The sequence below is a fragment of the Pseudophryne corroboree genome, chromosome 3, assembly GCF_028390025.1.
Source record: "Pseudophryne corroboree isolate aPseCor3 chromosome 3, aPseCor3.hap2, whole genome shotgun sequence".
NCBI lineage: Eukaryota > Metazoa > Chordata > Amphibia > Anura > Myobatrachidae > Pseudophryne > Pseudophryne corroboree.
In genome coordinates, this window is record NC_086446.1 from 73,099,222 (window position 1) to 73,119,431 (window position 20,210).

The 20,210-nt window shown below is 43.9% G+C and overlaps 1 protein-coding gene across 1 annotated transcript in view; it reads left to right on the plus strand.

Annotated features, from left to right (window-relative positions):
* LOC135057489 (stonustoxin subunit alpha-like) overlaps positions 1–20,210 on the plus strand; it is a 120,330-nt gene that overhangs the window by 62,069 nt on the left and 38,051 nt on the right. Inside the window, exon 2 of the mRNA XM_063963366.1 lies at positions 2,373–2,507. Coding sequence (XP_063819436.1) covers positions 2,375–2,507 — 133 coding nt within the window. The 5' untranslated portion in view covers positions 2,373–2,374. The remainder of the gene's footprint in view (positions 1–2,372; positions 2,508–20,210) is intronic.

A 20,210-nucleotide genomic window follows, 5' to 3' on the forward strand; every position in this document is an offset into this window, starting at 1 on the left:
CACATTACGATCACCAGAACGTAGAAAAAACCACGTAATGCCGTGAGTAAAATACCTAACTGCATAGCAAATTTACTTGGCGCAGTCGCACTGTGGACATTGCGCATGCGCATTAGCGACTAATCGCTCCGTTGCGAGAAAAAAATAACGAGCGAACAACTCGGAATGACCACCTATGTGTGTATGTATCCATATACAGTATTTATACATACATTGACCTGCAACTACTGATTTGCTCTGGTAATTAAGGGCCTCATTCAAACCTGATCGCTAGGGTGTGTTTTTTGCATCCCTGCAATCAGGTAGTCGCCGCCTACAGGGGGAAGGGACAAACAAAAGTTTGTGCAGTCTCTGCACAGCCCAAGACATACTCATCCACTGCAATGATCGGGGCCGGAGCTGAAGTCAGAAACCCTCCTTCCAAACGCCTGGTCCCTCTTGCGTTTTTCTGGACACTACTCTAAAACGGTCAGTTGCCACCCACAAATGGCCTCTTTCTGTCAGTCACCTTGCAACTGCCTGTGCGATCGCTTTCTTCGCACCATCCCATCGCTGCCTGGTTCTCCCCATCACTGCAGACCGACGCGCCTCTACTTTGCGGTACATACTCATGCGCAGTTCAGAACCAAACGCCCTCTGTGCGAAAAAGCACAGCAGCGATCATGTCTAACTTAGACCCTAAGTACCACCACTGCAACTAACAGTATAGTGTGTTTGATTTCTCATTACAGGGGACAGTAGGCCCCCGGTAATTCTTAGGCCCCATACATACAAACATACACATATTATAAGATTCAAGAGCCCATTGGGTGAATGACAATGTAGCCATTATTCTGCTTCTAGCCCTTCACAGAACAGAGGTTATTCACAAGCTTACTTTACCAGCATCTTTACACCTGTAATGCCAGTCTGGTAATATGCTGTAAGTAGCGCGTCAACCTTGTCAGCAAGCCGGCACCTGCATTATGGGATCAACATCATCACTGACTGTTGTTCCCCCCATACCAAACTCACAATCCCATGTCAAATGCAAATTATGAGAAATGTTGGGCTAAAGGGGTAATGTATCAAACCATTCAGAGAGATAAAGTAGAGAAGATGACCATAGCATCAAAACATCGGTCTTTTTTCAGACTGTCCTAGATAAGTGATAGCTAGAAGCTGATTAGTTGCTCTGGGTAACTTCTCCATTTTCTCTTGCTCTACGGCTTGATGCACCTCCGCCTACAACTCCACATCTATCCTACTCAGTTGCCACATCTCTATTACGCAATGTGATTTTCTGCCCAACATGACAAGATCACCTGATATGGGGCCTTATTCAGCACAGATGGCTAAGGCTATTCAATATAATTTTCCTGACTTTTGGGTCAGTATGCACGAACAGGGTCTGTTCTGCGTGTGCACAGCCAAGGAAATGTGAATGACAGGCAGAGGCATTCACGGGGCGGTCGGTGGTGGCGATGTGGTTTTGCATGGGCATGGCGATTAAAATGTGGACAGGTCTGGCTCATTTCCAGCTTTACAGCCAGGCTCTGCATGCAGGGTCAAGTCTAGTTGGTGTAATCACAATCTAATTGCGATCACAGTGCTGGGCAGCCCCCAGCATGCGATCATATGCATTTTTCTAAAATAGCAAAACTGCAACTGCAGCTGAATAAGGTCCATTGTCATAACAGTCCTATAGAATTTCAAGTATTCAGTATAACTGGCGTTATGTCAGTATGTATGTCCCACTCATGAATGCCATCTGATGGAATGGGTAGGTATGGATAATCATGTAAGATGTGACAGGTGTGTTTCCTTCTTGTGTGGCAGAGATGAGAAAGTCTCCCAACCCCAAGCCAAATAATCACCATTATTAAATACCCTCTAATTACTTAGTGCAATACTTAAAAACATGTTACCTTGATCACATATGGCTCAGCTCCACTAGTTTTACAATTAATAACTCTAAGCAGATGAGAGTAACCTGATCATTAAATTAGCAATACAGATTTGACAATAATAAGTCGATCACTAAAGAAATACATGTTCACCATTATTAGATGGGAAGACTTCCTCCCATCCAGGTATGAGAGTTCTCCTACACAGACATTAGTACTGCAACAGTGACTACTATATAATAATATTTATCAGTGTTGTTTCATGAATAGAAATTACTGAAAGAAATATCCAAGGATACAGCATTTAAATTATATTAAATGTCATAATACATGTTGAACTCGATGGACATTTGTCTTTTTTCAACCTCATCAAGTATGTAACACGGCAACAATTACAATATTTCCTACAATCAGCTTTTGCAAAAGTTATGTAATGCTAACTACAGATATACCGTACTAATCTCTATGGTTCTTTTGTGTAACCAGATATGGAAGTGACCTTGAATGCAATGAGAATGAAGAAACCAGAAGCAGTGGAAATGGCCATAGAAATGCAGTCACTGGGACGTCCGTTCTCCCTTGGGATGCTCTATGATTGTCGTACTGATAATTGTGTTCCAGGTAAATGTGTGTATGTGTGTGTGTGTGTGTGTGTGTGTGTGTCTATATATATATATATATATATATATATATATAATTTATCTATCCATGTGAAACGGCACTCGGAGATCATAAAAAGTGAACAGATTTTATTTCATGTCATTAACGTTTCGGGGCAGCAAGCCCCGTCCTCAGAATGAACACAACAGAATATTTTTTTTCTTCTGTTGTGTTCATTCTGAGGACGGGGCTTGCTGCCCCGAAACGTTAATAACATGAAATAAAATCTCTTCACTTTTCATGATCTCCGAGTGCCTGTTATGCACACCAGTGCCAGCAGGAATGTACTGGTGTCTGAACGGAGAGGGATGCAAAACAAATGAACTCACAGACAGACTGGGGAATATGACATTACATACACAGAAGGTGATAGGGTAACAAAATAAACACAAAGTGTACAGAGAAGCCCAAAGGCTAAGAAACTGGGTGTCTCCCTAGTATTAGGAATGCTCAGATGGAAAGAAGCGAGATGTTGTGATTTAATACGTAGAGAACCCGAAATGCTGTTGCTAAGGGCAACAGCAAAACCCTAAAGGGTTACCAACGGGTGTGGCAGTAAACTCCTTGGTCAGAGATGGAATAATAGACACAAGGAGAGTCTCCACAATCCTAGTCCTCACTTGCAGTGCACTGGTTCAGCTTACTGCCACTAAACTGACACCTGAACACCTTGCACAGTGAGAAAATTTTGGCAGGCAAGTCTGAGAATACAGCCGCAAACTTGCTAGGTTCACAGAGTAGCAAAAGAACCCCAGCAGGTTAAACGACTGACTCCAGTCTTACTGCTAGGTCTGGATTGGCAGAGTGTAGTACCAAATCCCAAGGCCTATTTGCAGTAAGCAACAAACAAATACAAAGTTACACAGTACTAGCTAATTTTCAGGAACTGACTAACCAACAAAGATTCAGCAGCATCTGCCTAACCTGAGAATAGGGTTTATATAGCAGGTGCTGTCCACGCCCCACTCAGACCTCACAGACTGTGAGCACAAAAACCAGCACCGGATCCCCTGCCGTGCACAGAGCCTGTAACCACTGCACAGCAAAAGACCCGAACCGGAGTATCAGCTACGCTCAGGTTACTCCGCTAGCACTTGTCTCCCGGTTGCCATGATGACGTGGCAGCACAGGGCAGGAGATCCTAACAGTACCCCCCACTCTGACGAGGGGTCAAAGAACCCCTACCACCGGGTTTATCGGGGAACTGCGAGAAGAAAGAGCGTATCAGTCTGGGGGCATGAAGATCACAACTGCGCACCCACGACCGCTCCTCTAGGCCATACCCCTTCCAGTGCACCAAAAATGACAGCCGACCCCGAACCATCTTGGAGTCAAGAATACTTTCAACAAAAAACTCCTTCTGGCCACGTATCAGAAGAGGGGAAGGTCTTCCACTGGAAGAAGGATTACCAATCACCCGTTTTAAAAGGGAACAATGAAATGTTTTATTGATACCCAAAGAACGGGGTAGATCTAACTGAAATGCCACCGGATTGATAACCCTAGTGATCTTATAAGGACAGATGAACCGGGGGCCTAACTTATGAGATGGCTGTCTCAACTTCAAATTCTTGGTAGACAACCAGACGAAGTCTCCTAATTTGAAGCTGCAGGGTCTTTTCCGCTTATCAAAAACCCCTTTGGTCACCAATGACACAGACACAAGGGCTTTCTTCACTTTCCTCCAAATACCTCTAAGGACCGAAACCACAGAGGAACCACCAGGCGTGGAGTCCAGGGGGTCAAAAGAATTGGCCTTAGGATGATGCCCATACACACACAAAGGAAGGTAGAGATCCCTGTAACAGAGTGAGCCGCGTTGTTATAGGCAAACTCCGCCATGGACAGATATGCAACCCAGTCAGTCTGACACTTGGAGACATAACACCTGAGAAACTGCTCCAAGGACTGGTTCACCCTTTCAGTCTGCCCATTAGACTGCGGATGGTAGCCTGACGACAAGCTGACAGAAATCTGGAGATCGGAACAAAATGCCCTCCAGAATTTGGCCACAAACTGGGATCCGCGGTCAGAGACCACATCAAGTGGCAACCCGTGGAGGCGCACAACATGCAGCATAAATAATTCAGACAGGCGTCTGGCCGATGGCAGCCCAACCAGTGGAACGAAGTGCGCCATCTTCGAAAACCTGTCAACGACAACCCAGATGGCTGTCATCCCCGAGGATTTGGGCAAGTCCACCACAAAATCCATTGAAATGTGGGTCCATGGCTTAGATGGAATAGAGAGTGGATGTAATGGGCCAACAGGAACCCCTCTAGGAGTCTTATTTCGGGCACAGATGTCACATGCCCGACCCACTGATCCACATCCCTAGCCACCGAGGGCCACCACACCGCCCTAGATAGCAACTCCCGAGTTCTGGCAATACCAGGGTGACCTGCCGACTTCTTGGCATGGAATTTCAGGAACACTCGCTGTCTTAACCTAGGAGGCACAAACAAAAGACCTACCGGAAGGTCTGGAGGAGCCTGCTCCTGTGCTCTAAGGACTAATGACAAGAGGTCCTGGGTAATGCCCACTTTAATACATGATGGGGACACAATGGGCAATGGCTCCTCGGTGGTCTCCTGGATTGGAGCAAAACTCAGCGAGAGCGCATCAGCCTTGATGTTTTTTGACCCAGGACGATATGTTATTAAAAAATTAAAGCGAGCAAAAAACAAAGCCCATCGTGCCTGTCTGGCATTGAGGCGCTTCGCTGACTCTAAATATGCCAAATTCTTATGGTCGGTGAGAATTGAGACCACAAACTTAGCCCCCTCAAGCCAGTGTCTCCACTCCTCGAGTGCATCCTTAATAGCCAACAATTCCCGGTTACCCACGTCATAATTCATCTCGGCAGGTGAAAATTTACGGGAAAAGTAAGCACAGGGATGAAGGCGATTATCAGACACCCCCATCTGAGAGAGCACTGCCCCAATACCCATCTCAGAGGCATCCACCTCCACCACAAAAGGACGCTCTGGATCTGAGTGTCACAGCACCTTGGCCGAGACAAATGCCCTTTTGAGACGGGCAAAAGCCGCTTTGGCCTCACAAGACCAGTGAGCAACATCCGCCCCTTTCTTAGTGAGTGCCACCAAGGGCGCCACTATAGACGAAAATCCAGCGATAAATCGTCTATAAAAATTTGCAAAGCCCAGAAAACGCTGAAGCGCCTTCAAACTAGTGGGCTGCACCCAATCCAGGACTGCCTGTACCTTGGAACCCTCCATTTGGAAACCTTCTGGGGAGATAATATATCCTAGAAATGTGATTTGCTGAACTTCAAATTCGCACTTCTCCAGCTTCGCCCCAAGCCGGTGGTCTCTGAGTTTCTGGAGGATTAAACGTACATGCTTCCGATGTTCCTCCAGGGAATGGGAGAAGATTAGGATGTCATCTAAGTATACAACTAAGAATCTATCCAAATATTCCCTGAGCACATCGTTCATGAAGTCCTGGAAGACTGCCGGGGCATTACAGAGCCCAAAAGGCATCACCAAATATTCATAATGCCCTGAGTGGGTATTAAAGGCAGTCTTCCATTCATCCCCCTCTCTTATTCGGATTAGATTGTACGCACCGCGTAGGTCAATCTTAGAAAAAACGGTGGCAGTACGAAGCTGGTCAAACAAGACCGAAATGAGAGGCAGTGGGTATGAGTTATTAATCGTGATACGGTTCAATTCCCTGAAGTCGATGCAGGGTCGCAACGAACCGTCCTTTTTACCCACGAAGAAGAACCCCGACCCAACTGGAGACTGTGAAGGTCTGATAAATCCCTTAGCCAAGTTCTCCTGAATGTACTCTGCAATAGCCTGAGTATCAGGACGTGACAGGGAGTACAGCCTGCTCTTGGGAAGCTTAGCATTCAGCAACAAATCAATGGCACAGTCACAGGGGCGATGGGGAGGTAGTACCTCTGCAACTTTTTTGGAGAACACGTCCGCAAAATCTGCATAACATCCTGGCAATCCTGGCAAACTTAGCTGCAAAAGCCTGACTGGAAGGCTCAAGCAACTCCTGAAACAATCAGTACCCCAACTAAGAATCTCCCCAGAGACCCAGTCAAATTGAGGATTGTGGACCCTTATCCAGGGTAACCCCAACACCAATGGGGCAAAAGTACAGACAGTCACATAAAAGGACAATTTTTCAGAGTGTGTGGCTCCATTAAACAAAGAAATCTGGCTAGTGCAAGAGGTAATTTTACCCTGGGATAATGGTTCCCCGTTTAACCCACAAATCTCAATTTCCGATGCCAAGGGTACTAAGGGAACAGAGTGTTTCAGGGCGAATTGGTGGTCCATAAAAACCCCATCGGCCCCACTGTCCACAAAGGCCTCATTCTTGACAGTTTGACCGAGGATCTTCAAGGTCACCGGAATGATAAAAGTCTTCTTGGGAAATTCTGACTTCTGGCCTGACAGGATATTTCCCATCACCCTCAGGCCCTGAAGTTTTCCGGCTTTTCTGGGCATGATACTACCACATGACCTTTATTCCCACAGTACAAACACAACCCCTGCTGTCTCCTCCGCGTCTTCTCACGCGAGGAGAGGCGGGTAGCACCAATCTGCATAGGCTCCTCGGAAAATTCCTCAGAGTCTGAGGTTCCCTTGGGAAAGAAGGAAACCTCGGTCTCCTTTTCAAGCCTACGCTCTCTCAGCCGTCTATCCACCTGGATGGATAACTGCATGAGCTGATCCAAGCTATCAGGCAAGGGATATTGTACCAGTTGGTCTTTTATCTGGTTAGAAAGACCTCTTCGGTACTGGTGTCTCAGGGCTGGGTCATTCCACTGGGTATCATGGGCCAACCTCCGAAACTCCAGCGCGGGAGCCCGACCCAGTCACTGGCGCGGACACATGACGTCAGCTCACACATGCACGCCGCACGTCTCACACAGGTAGTCATGGCAACATCTAAACAAAACAGAAAATACAACAGTAATACACAGCATAAAAGTGCACTGTATTTACTCAGGGGAAACCTCAGTCAAAACATTAGCAAAGGATCACCAGAGCACATGCAGGACGCATATTTATAAAAATATTACTTTAAACATATATACTGTAAACACATCAGTACCATGCAATAATACACATACAGAAAAATACCTAATACATAAATAATGATTAATGGATACTTAACACCATAATGCACACCAGCAACCACACAGATAGAACAGAATGCATCAGCATAGAGTTTATACCCATTTTTAAACAAAGCTAGAGAATGGTATCATGTCATTTAGCCCTTTAGGGGCAATAACGTTTAATCTATGTATACACTCAGCATCTCTCCTCAGCAATAATGAATTACGATTACTACCTCTCCGTAATTTAGGAATGTGGTCGATCATTCTATATCTCAAAGTATGAAGGGGATGTTTGGCCACCAAAAAGTGGCGAGCAACCGGCTGATCACTCGTCCCGTTAGCCAGAGCCAATCGAATAGACGAGCGATGTGCGCTCATTCTTTCTTTAAATTTTCTCTTGGTTTTCCCAACATACGACAACCCACATTGGCAAATAAGCTGGTAAATTACACGTGTGCTATCACATGTCAAATTATGTAAGATTTTATATTTAATGCCTGAATGTGGGTGGTAAAACGTATCACCTGTCAGAAGAAAGTTGCATGTGGTGCAAGAGCATCTAAAACAACCATTTCTCTTTTTCGCCAAAAAATTCTTACGCACATCAACCTGGTAATCAGAAATATTAGTCTTGACCAATACATCTCTCAGATTATTGGGCATGAGTAACATGACATAAGGGATGTTTGAGAAAGCCCCAAGTCTTTATCTGAAGAGATGATTGGCCATAGCTTTTTAGAGAGCCGATTAATATCAGGTGATCTGACATTAAATTGATTAACTCAATATAATCTCTCTCTCTCTTTGGTCTAGACTCTTTATTGTTCATCAAGTCCTGTCGACTCAAAGATATCGCTTTTTTTTTTGCGCTCAACAAATTATTCAAATGATAACCTCGATGTAAAAATTTGTTAATGAGCCAGTCGATTTGTGAAGATGCCGTTACACTGTCGCTGTTAATCCTCCTAATCCTCACCATTTGTGAGAATGGAAGACCCATTTTAAGACTAAGGGGATGACAGCTTTGGAAATGCAGCAATCTATTTCTATCCGTGTCTTTTGAAAATAAGGTGGTATTAATCTCACCATTATTAATAATAATTTTCACATCTAAAAACTTAATCTCCTGCTGGCTCATTTCAAACGATAATTTGACGGGAGAATTAGATGCATTATGTTCAACTAGCAATGTCTTCAATTCTAATTCAGAACCAAGCCAGACAAAAAATAAATTGTCTATAAATCTAGTGCAGGGTTACTGAAAAACAACAATCTCTCAATACCAAACATATATGAATTTGCGTAACTGGGGGCCACAGAAGATCCCATGGCACACCCAGTTACTTGTAGGTATATATTGCTATTGAATAAGAAAAAAATCTTGGTCAATACCAATTCTAGCATTTGTAACAGAATATTCACATGAGAGATCTCATAATCACCATATGTTGTCAACAGCTCATGTACGGCTCCAATACCTCACAATGAGGGATAACAGTGTACAAACTTAATACATCAGATGTCACCAACCATGCTCCATCAGGGATAATACTCAAAGAATTAAATTTATTCAACAACATTGTGGTATCGAGAAGAAAATTGGGATGTTTCTGAACTAGTGGTTGCAATATAGAATCTAAGTAAATAGATGTAGGCTGTAGCAAAGAGCCCTTAGCCGACACAATGGGGCTTCCAGGTAGCGGTGACAGGCCTTTATGGATCTTGGGCAGTGTGTATAACAGCCGCATAACCGGGAATTTAGGGAGTAAAATGGCAAAAAACGATTCATCAATCCGTTTTGAATCTCTTGCAAGAATGAATACTTCCCGCAGTTCACAGGAGAATTGTGCAGTAGAATCTCCACTCAACTTTCGGTAAACCGCCTCATCACTCAATTGACAATTGATTTCAAGGGTATAATCTTGTAGGTCTTGAGGAACTATACCACCCCCTTTATCTGCCAGGAAGATTACCAGTCGGTGACTCCGTGATAAAGATTTGATAGCCTCCTGCTCATCGGGTGGCAAATTGGGATGCATAGACTTCCTATTATTAGATCCTGCTGCTACTCCTTGGTCCAACAACCGAACAAAAGTCTTAATAAACGCATTATTCGATGGAGGGTCAAAGTTTGATCTTTTCTGTATACGTTTCAATTGCATTGGTACCTTAGGTTTATTTGATTGCTCCAAGGTAGACTCCTTTTTATGAAATAACTCCTTCACCTTTAATTGTCAATGTAGACAAAAAATTTCTGATTGCCATCTGAAGTCGTCAAATTTGGCTGTCGGAATAAACGATAACCCTTTTGTTAATAAACTGGTTTCACTTGCACTCAATTCATACGAGTATAAATGTAAAATTATTTCCTCCTGATTGTATTGGTGGCTTTGTGCTCAGGTTTTTTACGCCTATTCTGGCACCCTTGTCTATTGAATCTTCTTGATCTGTTCTGACCATTTTTCTGGTTGCTACCACTAAAGGGATGACCTCCCTATTCCTATTCCTCCTATTGATTTTTTATTTATCTGTCTTACAGGCTGAGCTATTACCCTCTTGGGAGGATTCAGTATCCAAATCATTTCTAGGGCAACGATTTCTCTGAAAAAAAGGCTTGCGTTCAGAGCTTCTAGCACCTCTAGAATTGTCTCTGCCCGTTAACCATCTATAGATTTGATGGTGCTCATAATCGAGGTTCACTTTCTGTAATTTCTCTCATTTAAATTTGAATACATCTCTTTTGTAAATGGTAAGTTGATTACCTAGCTTATTAAGCCAGTCAGTCTCTGTGTCCGTCTGGAGACAGGATAACTGCTTTGACTTAAATTTAGAGATGAGCGGGTTCGGGTCCTCGGGATCCGAACCCCCCGAACTTCACCTATTTTACAAGGAAGCCTCGGATCCTCCCGCCTTGCTCTGTTAACCAAAACGCGCCCGAACGTCATCATCCTGCTGTCGGATTCTCATGAGATTCGTATTCTATATAAGGAGCCGCGCGTCACCGCCATTTTCACTCGTGCTATGGAGATTGAACGGAGAGGACATGGCTGCGTTCTCTCCCTGAAAAGCTCCGTAATCTGTGCTCAGTTTGCTGAAAATATCTGTGCTCAGTGTGCTGCAAATAATCTGTGCTCAGTGTGCTGAAAATATCTACATTCTCTGTCTGAAAACGCTCCATATCTGTGCTCAGTGTGCTGCAAATATCTGATCAGTGTGCTGCATTGTGGGGACTGGGGACCATCAGTATATAATATATACTTTTCTATAGCTTCTATACTGCTTATCAGGAAACACATGGGTCACAGTTACACCGCTCTGTACTGATATATACAATAATATATATACTTTTCTATAGCTTCTATACTGCTTGTCAGGACACATGGGTCACAGTTACACTGCTCTGTACTGATATATACAATAATATATATACTTTTCTATAGCTTCTATACTGCTTATCAGGACACATGTGTCACAGTTACACCGCTCTGTACTGATATACAATAATATATATACTTTTCTATAGCTTCTATACTGCTTGTCAGGACACATGGGTCACAGTTACACTGCTCTGTACTGATATATACAATAATATATATACTTTTCTATAGCTTCTATACTGCTTGTCAGGACACATGGGTCACAGTTACACCGCTCTGTACTGAAATATACAATAATATATATACTTTTCTATAGCTTCTATACTGCTTGTCAGGACACATGGGTCACAGTTACACTGCTCTGTACTGATATATACAATAATATATATACTTTTCTATAGCTTCTATACTGCTTGTCAGGACACATGGGTCACAGTTACACCGCTCTGTACTGAAATATACAATAATATATATACTTTTCTATAGCTTCTATACTGCTTGTCAGGACACATGGGTCACAGTTACACTGCTCTGTACTGATATATACAATAATATATATACTTTTCTATAGCTTCTATACTGCTTGTCAGGACACATGGGTCACAGTTACACCGCTCTGTACTGAAATATACAATAATATATATACTTTTCTATAGCTTCTATACTGCTTGTCAGGACACATGGAACACAGTTACACCGCTCTGTACTGATATATACAATAATATATATACTTTTCTATAGCTTCTATACTGCTTGTCAGGACACATGGTCACAGTTACACCGCTCTGTACTGATATATACAATAATATATATACTTTTCTATAGCTTCTAGTATTACAGTGCAGCATTTTGGTGACCAACAGTATACATATATAGTACAGTACAGTAGGCCATTGCTATTGATATATTACTGGCATATAATTCCACACATTAAAAAATGGAGAACAAAAATGTGGAGGGTAAAATAGGGAAAGATCAAGATCCACTTCCACCTCGTGCTGAAGCTGCGGTCACTAGTCATGGCCAAGACGATGAAATGCCATCAACGTCGTCTTCCAAGGCCAATGCCCAATGTCATAGTAGAGAGCATGTAAAATCCAAAGAACAAAAGTTTAGTAAAATGACCCAAAAATCAAAATTAAAAGTGTCTGATGAGAAGCGTAAACTTGCCAATATGCCATTTACTACACGGAGTGGCAAGGAACGGCTGAGGCCCTGGCCTATATTCATGGCTTTTGGTTCAGCTTCACATGAGGATGGAAGTACTTATCCTCCCGCTAGAAAAATGAAAAGACTTAACCTGGCAAAAGCACAGCAAAGAACTGTACGTTCTTCTAAATCATAAATCCCCAAGGAGAGTCCAATTGTGTCGGTTGCGATGCCTGACCTTCCCAACACTGGACGGGAAGAGGTGGCGCCTTCCACCATTTGCACGCCCCCTGCAAGTGCTGGAAGGAGCATCCGCAGTCCAGTTCCTTATAGTCAAATTGAAGATGTCACTGTTGAAGTACACCAGGATGAGGATATGGGTGTTGCTGGCGCTGAGGAGGAAATTGACAAGGAGAATTCTAATGGTGAAGTGGTTTGTTTAAGTCAGGCACCTGGGGAGACACCTATTGTCCATGGGACGAATATGGCCATTGACATCCCTGGTCAAATGACAAAAAAAATCGCCTCTTCAGTGTGGAATTATTTTAACAGAAATGCGGACAACAGGTGTCAAGCCGTGTGTTGCCTTTGTCAAGCTGCAATAAGTAGGGGTAAGGACGTTAACCACCTAGGAACATCCTCCCTTATACGTCACCTGGAGCGTATTCATCAGAAGTCATTGACAAGTTCAAAAACTTTGGGTGACAGCGGAAGCAGTCACTGACCACTAACTCCCTTCCTCTTGTAACCAAGCTCCTGCAAACCACACCGCCAACTCCCTCAGTGTCAATTTCCTCCTTAGACAGGAAAGCCAATAGTCCTGCAGGCCATGTCACTGGCAAGTCAGACGAGTCCTCTCCTGCCTGGGATTCCTCCGATGTATTCTTGAGTGTAACGCCTACTGCTGCTGGTGCTGCTGTTGTTGCTGCTGAGAGTCGATCGTCATCCCAGAGGGGAAATGGGAAGACCACTTGTACGACTTCCAGTAAGCAATTGACTGTCCAACAGTCCTTTTCGAGGAAGATGAAATATCACAGCAGTCATCCTGCTGCAAAGCGGATATCTCAGGTCTTGGCAGCTGCGGTGGTGTTAAACGTGTGTCCGGTATACACCGTTAATTCACAGGGAATTAGAGAATTGCTTGAGGTACTGTGTCCCTGGTACCAAATACCATCTAGGTTCCATTTCTTTAGGCAGGCGATACCGAGAATGTACACAGACATCAGAAAAAGAGTCACCAGTGTCCTAAAAATGCAGTTGTTCCCAATGTCCACTTAACCACGGACATGTGGACAAGTGGAGCAGGGCAGACTCAGGACTATGGGGGTAATTCCAAGTTGATCGCAGCAGAAAACATTTTAGCAGTTGGACAAAACCATGTGCACTGCAGGTGTGGCAGATATAACATTTGCAGAGAGAGTTAAATGTGGATGAGTTATTTTGTTTCTGTGCAGGTTAAATACTTTAAATGCTTTATTTTTACACTGCAATTTAGATTTCAGTTTGAACACGCCCCACCCAAATCTAACTCTCTCTGCACATGTTAGATCTGCCCTCCCTGCAGTGCACATGGGCCCTCATTCCGAGTTGTTGACTCTGTAAATTTCTTCGCATCGCAGCGATTTTCCGTTTATTGCGCATGCGCAATGTTCGCACTGCGACTGCGCCAAGTAAATTTGCTATGCAGTTAGGATTTTTACTCACGGCTTTTTCATCGTTCTGGTGATCGTAATGTGATTGACAGGAAGTGGGTGTTACTGGGCGGAAACTGGCCGTTTTATGGGTGTGTTCGAAAAAACGCTACCGTTTCCGGGAAAAACGCAGGAGTGGCTGGAGAAACGGGGGAGTGTCTGGGCGAACGCTGGATGTGTTTGTGACGTCAAACCAGAACGACAAGCACTGTACTGATCGCAGATGCTGAGTAAGTCTGGAGCTACTCTGAAACTGCTACGAGGTGTGTAATCGCAATTTTGAGAATCTTTCGTTCGCAATTTTAAGAAGCTAAGATTCACTCCCAGTAGGCGGCGGCTTAGCGTGAGTAAATCTGCTAAAAGCAGCTTGCGAGCGAACAACTCGGAATGAGGGCCATGGTTTTGCCCAACAGCTAACAAGTTTTCTGCTGCGATCAACTTGGAATTAGGCCCTATATGAATGTGACAGCCCTCTGGGTAGATGTATTGCCTCCCGCAGCAAGAACAGCAGCGGCGGCACCAGTAGCAGCATCTCGCAAACGCCAACTCGTTCCTAAGCAGGCTACGCTTTGTATCACCACTTTCCATAAGAGGCACACAGCTGAAAACCTCTTACGGAAACTGAGGAACATCATCGCAGAATGGCTTACCCCAATTGGACTCTCCTGGGGATTTGTGACATCGGACAACGCCACCAATATTGTGCGTGCATTACATGTGGGCAAATTCCAGCACGTCCCATGTTTTGCACATACATTGAATTTGGTGGTGCAGAATTTTTTTAAAAACGACAGGGGTGTACAAGAGATGCTGTCGGTGGCCCGAAGAATTGCGGGCCAATTTCGGCATTTAGCCACCGCGTGCCGAAGACTGGAGCTCCAGCAAACACTCCTGAACCTGCCCCGCTATCATCTGAAGCAAGAGGTGGTAACAACGTGGAATTCAACCCTCTATATGCTTCAGAGGATGGAGGAGCAACAAAAGGCCATTCAAACCTATACATCTACCTACGATATAGGCAAAGGAGGGGGAATGCACCTGTCTCAAGCGCAGTGGAGAATGATTTCAACGTTGGGCAAGGTTCTGCAACCCTTTGAACTTGCCACACGTGAAGTCAGTTCAGACACTGCCAGCCTGAGTCAGGTTATTCCCCTCATCAGGCTTTTGCAGAAGAAGCTGGAGAGATTGAAGGAGGAGCTAAAACGGAGCGATTCCGCTAGGCATGTGTGACTTGTGGATGGAGCCCTTAATTCTCTTAACCAGGATTCACGGGTGGTCAATCTGTTGAAATCAGAGCACTACATTTTGGCCACCGTGCTCGATCCTAGGTTTAAAGCCTATGTTGTATCTCTCTTTCCAGCAGACACAAGTCTGCACATGTTCAAAAACCTGCTGGTGAGACACTTGTCAAGTCAAGCGGAACGTAACCCGTCAACAGCTACTCCTTCACATTCTCCTGCAACTAGCGCTGCGAGTAAAAGGCTAAGAATTCCGAGCCCACCCGCTGGCGGCGATGCAGGGCAGTCTGGAGCGAGTGCTGACATCTGGTCCGGACTGAAGGACCTGCCAGCGATTACTGACATGTGATCTACTGTCACTGCATATGATTCTCTCACCATTGAAAGAATGGTGGAGGATTATATGAGTGACCGCATCCAAGTAGGCATGTCAGACAGTCCGTACGTATACTGGCAGGAAAAAGAGGCAATTTGGAGGCCCTTGCACAAACTGTCTTTATTTTACCTAAATTGCCCTCCCTCCAGTGTGTACTCCGAGAGAGTGTTTAGTGCAGCCGGTCACCTTGTCAGCAATTGGCGAATGAGGTTACTTCCAGAAAAAGTGGAGAAGATGATGTTCATCAAAATTAATTATAATAAATTCCTCCGTGGAGACATTCACCAGCAATTGCCTCCAGAAAGTACACAGGGACCTGAGATGGTGGATTCCAGTGGGGATGAATTAATAATCTGTGAGGAGGGGGATGTACACAGTGAAAGGGGTGAGGAATCGGAGGATGAGGAGGAGGTGGACATCTTGCCTCTGTAGAGCCAGTTTGTGCAAGAAGAGTTTGATTGCTTCTTTTTTGGTGGGGGCTCAAACCAACCAGTCATTTCAGCCACAGTCGTATGGCAGACCCTGTCACTGAAATGATGGGTTTGTTAACGTGTGCATGTCCTGTTTATACAACATAAGGGTGGGTGGGAGGGCCCAAGGACAATTCCATCTTGCACCTCTTTTTTCTTTCATTTTTCTTTGCATCATGTGCTGTTTGGGGAGTATTTTTTTAAGTGCCATCCTGTCTGACACTGCAGTGCCACTCCTAGATGGGCCAGGTGTTTGTGTCGGCCACTTGGGTCGCTTAGCTTAGTCATCCAGCAACCTCTGTGCAAATTTTAGGACTAAAAATAATATTGTGAGGTGTTCAGATAGACTGGAAATGAGTGGAAATTATGGTTATTGAGATTAATACTATGGGATCAAAATTACACCAAAATTCTATGATTAAGCTGTTTTTGAGGGTTTTTTGAAAAAACACCCAAATCCAAAACACACCCGAATCTGACAAAAAAATTTCAGGGAGGTTAGCCAAAACGCGCCCGAATCAAAAACACGGCCGAGGAACCGAATCCAAAACCAAAACACAAAACCCGAAAAATGTCCGTGCACATCTCTAATTTAGAGTAAGTAAAAATATCATGCAGTGATTAAAGCAGAGGGTTAAAATGTTCATTAGATATATCCACTGACTCAGCCATCTCAGGCACCAAAGAAGTCAAGGATCAATCTGTGCAGATTACAGTAATGTGCAAAAAAGTAGAAAGTGCCAGTGCAATTAAAATTCTGTTATATAGCAGCAGTCAATGAAAGGTGCAGCAAGTGCATGCTCATAAACAGCGTTTGTCAAAACAAAAGTTCCTTGGTCTTGTTCAGCAAGTGAACCAATATAAAACCACAAATAACCCGGCACTCCACCTATAAGCAGTAACTGGTCTCGGTGCCCTCACAGTAGATGAATAGATTACAGTAATGGTGCAGCACTCAGAGACACTTTTTTCAGCATGACATAAGGGATGTTTGAGAAAGCCCCAAATCTTTATCTGAAGAGATGATTGGCCATAGCTTTTTAGAGAGACGATTAAAATCAGTTGATCTGATATTAAATTGATTAACCCAATGTAATCTTTCTCTATTTGGTCTATACTCTTTATTGTTCAACAAGTCCTGTTCACCAGCGCTCCCGGATCCAGGTCCCAGTCACTCTTAGCAAGATGACCTCCAGAGAATAGACTGATGCCTGGTCAGGGATCCTCTCTTTTATACAATGGGTCCAAAATACAATACAAAAGGAAATGTAAGCTCTTCTTCCATAGGTCATGGGGCAGGTCAGTACATGAGGGGTCATAGGTTGGTTTGAATGAGTGGGCGATGCTTGGTCCAGGTGTGCTTGCAGGTCTCCACCACCGGATTCCTGATGAATATCATGAGTACAGTATTTACAGTATTTATGAATATTACAATTCTGCGCATATCTATGCATAGAAAAGTGATTAACTGCATATAACAACCGGGACATAGATCATAAAATACTGCACATCTGGATACCAAACACTAAGTCCTAACCTGGTTCTGTCCCCTCACATCCTGTAAAGCTGGATATCTCCGTTGTTCTACCCTCTGAGTAAATGTAACTTGCTGGCAATGTGTGTTGAGACTATGTGTAAATTGTGCACTATATGCATTGATTATTAACTATGTCTTTGTAGCTTTTCTGTGCATATGCGTATGCTACCATATGTACTCATACCATGCACCAATGCGCAAGGCTCGTGAACCAGTGTACGTAGCGTGTGAGTATGCGTACGCAAGGTAAAAATGCGCACGCACAGAGGCCACTCTGTGTGGTGTTTTCACGTGAAGTGTGTGTGTAATATTTTGGACTTCGACAGTCCACCCTTTGACAGTAAGCAATAACTGTCATAAATTACTAACAACAGAAAATATTTCAAAACACATAATGGGTGACCTAGACACACGTATGTACTTATTTCACAAATCAGACATTGACTATGGTTCGGGGAAGACAGGGAGGAGGATGAGACATCCTCTATGTGCACTCGGCCGTCAAGGGACCACTGGTTGGGTGTGGGACGACATTCAACGTATAGAGTATGTTGGGGCAGTGCTATAGCCTAAGATGTCTGATTTGAACGAACATTACATACATACATGTACCTATGTCTTTGCGCACTGATGTCCATCTTTGGTGGAAGTTTTGCTGGGTGGAGGGAGAGAACACAAAAAGATGGTGAAAGAAACAGGCCATGAAATTCATTTGCATTCCTATCACAACACTGTCTCTATCGTCGGATTGTATACCAGATCTGCCGCATTTACAGCGCACCCGCTCCTTGGACTCATCAAATTTGTATTATGCCTTTTTCGCTGTGTCAGAATTAGAACACATCTAAATATCAGGCCGATAATTATGACAACACCCAGGATACAGAGGAGAGACTTTCCCACATTTGCAATTATACATTGTGCCCACTCTCCTAACCCAGAGAACCATTTGAGTGGGTTCAACCATAAAGCCTATCCAGTCAATTCATTACCCACAACCGCTAAAGTGAGATTGTGTCCCTTTCTAAACTCCCACTTCAACTGCAAGATCTCGTCCATCTTTTGATCAATGATCTCCGCTGTGTCCTCGGTTCTGTTCGTAATGTACGTGCCGCACTTCACGCCATATTGTGTTGCCAAAATACCCACCTGTCACGGCTGTGAAGTAATTTAAGACCAGTTCTTTCTTGTAGGCCTGTAGTTCCCTACCTGTATACCTGAAGGTGTCATCATACATCTCAGTGATATTATCTATCAAGTTCGCTAGCGCATGGATATACCTATAATTTATAATTCCTCTGCCAGTATGGGTGATATCTAATGCAAGAAGAATCTGAATCCCGGTGTATTCATTAATCAAATTTGAGGCTGCAAGCTCTTTCCTGTCTATGAGGTGTCTCTTGAAAATGTGTTCATAGTGGGTGTGAGTATAAGGAGGCGGGGCACTGCGGTGAATATCTTTCATTTTGTCATGTGCGATGGTCATGACTTCTGGTAGTACTCGGCCTATGTAACACAACCCGTCAGAGCTCGCAGTAAGCCACTTTGTACGCCTTCCTTCCACATATGAAATAAGCGTCATCTGGGAGAACATAAGGGACAAAATGCATCAATATCATATCACAGATAATCCTTATGAAGAAATCTGTGCCCAGTCTTTACATCTGCTTGATACAAGTATCTGGCTAGATGATGTGCGCACAATATCCCTGTGACACTGTTCCAGCCCACATGGTTTTGATCCCATGTGTATACTTGTATCGGAAGTACCTCCCACTTGTGGCTATCCCACGTACAAGTTCAGTGTTGATGGGTTCCTTATCAACTCTGTGTGAGATGGTCATTGTCTGATTGTTCCAAGTCACTTCCCGATTTCCTGGTTTCCAGAAATTGGTTACGTTGAAACACAGTAGTGATCTATCTACGTAGTACTGGTAGAGCTTTAGGCGAGGGGGTCTGGATATATTACATTTTCTGTCCACTGGTCTTCCCCCATGCAATTCGAGTACCTCATTTACTGTTAAAGGGTATGGCACTAATCCCGATTTACTTTGTCCTTGAGGTACTTGTGAGCACACCCAGCATTCTGTTTGGTTTAAGACCGTACCCACTTATGAGTGATAGTCACTCAAAGTATGTCAATCAATATTGATATTATTGTTTGACTGACATCTCTAGATGCACCAATCTTCAACTATGTTATCGCAGTACTTACATATGCAGTTTTCATCAGACAATAACCCTTCACATTGCCTCTAAGCTCCGTGACTACCAGATCTCTTACTTATACCAGCTGTGACCAAAGTGATGGACTGATCCTGGGGTCCTACAAATTCATCCTCTCCATCAGAACCCATTCCAGATCCTTGCTCGACTTCATGGGGGTCCTCACAAAAACAAATTGTCCTGATCAAAAATAGAATCACAAGAAAAATCCGTAAAATACAGTTTCTTGATGTGGATCCATTCCAGAGGGAAAAAAATAGGAGGGGAGAGAAAAAAATATGAAGAGGAAGGGGGGGGGGGGGTGTTTGGAGAAAAAAAAAATGAAGACAACCATCCTTAATTTTTCTTTTCACCACGCTCAGGTGCAGTTTCGACAGTCCTGCCTTTCAGCTTTCCCGGGAACAGATTCTCTAGTGATATGTGTCAGGTCCGGGTGTTTTTGTGAATCCGTTAACCTGGAACCAACCACAGGGGTAGGTGCTGGGGTATGAAG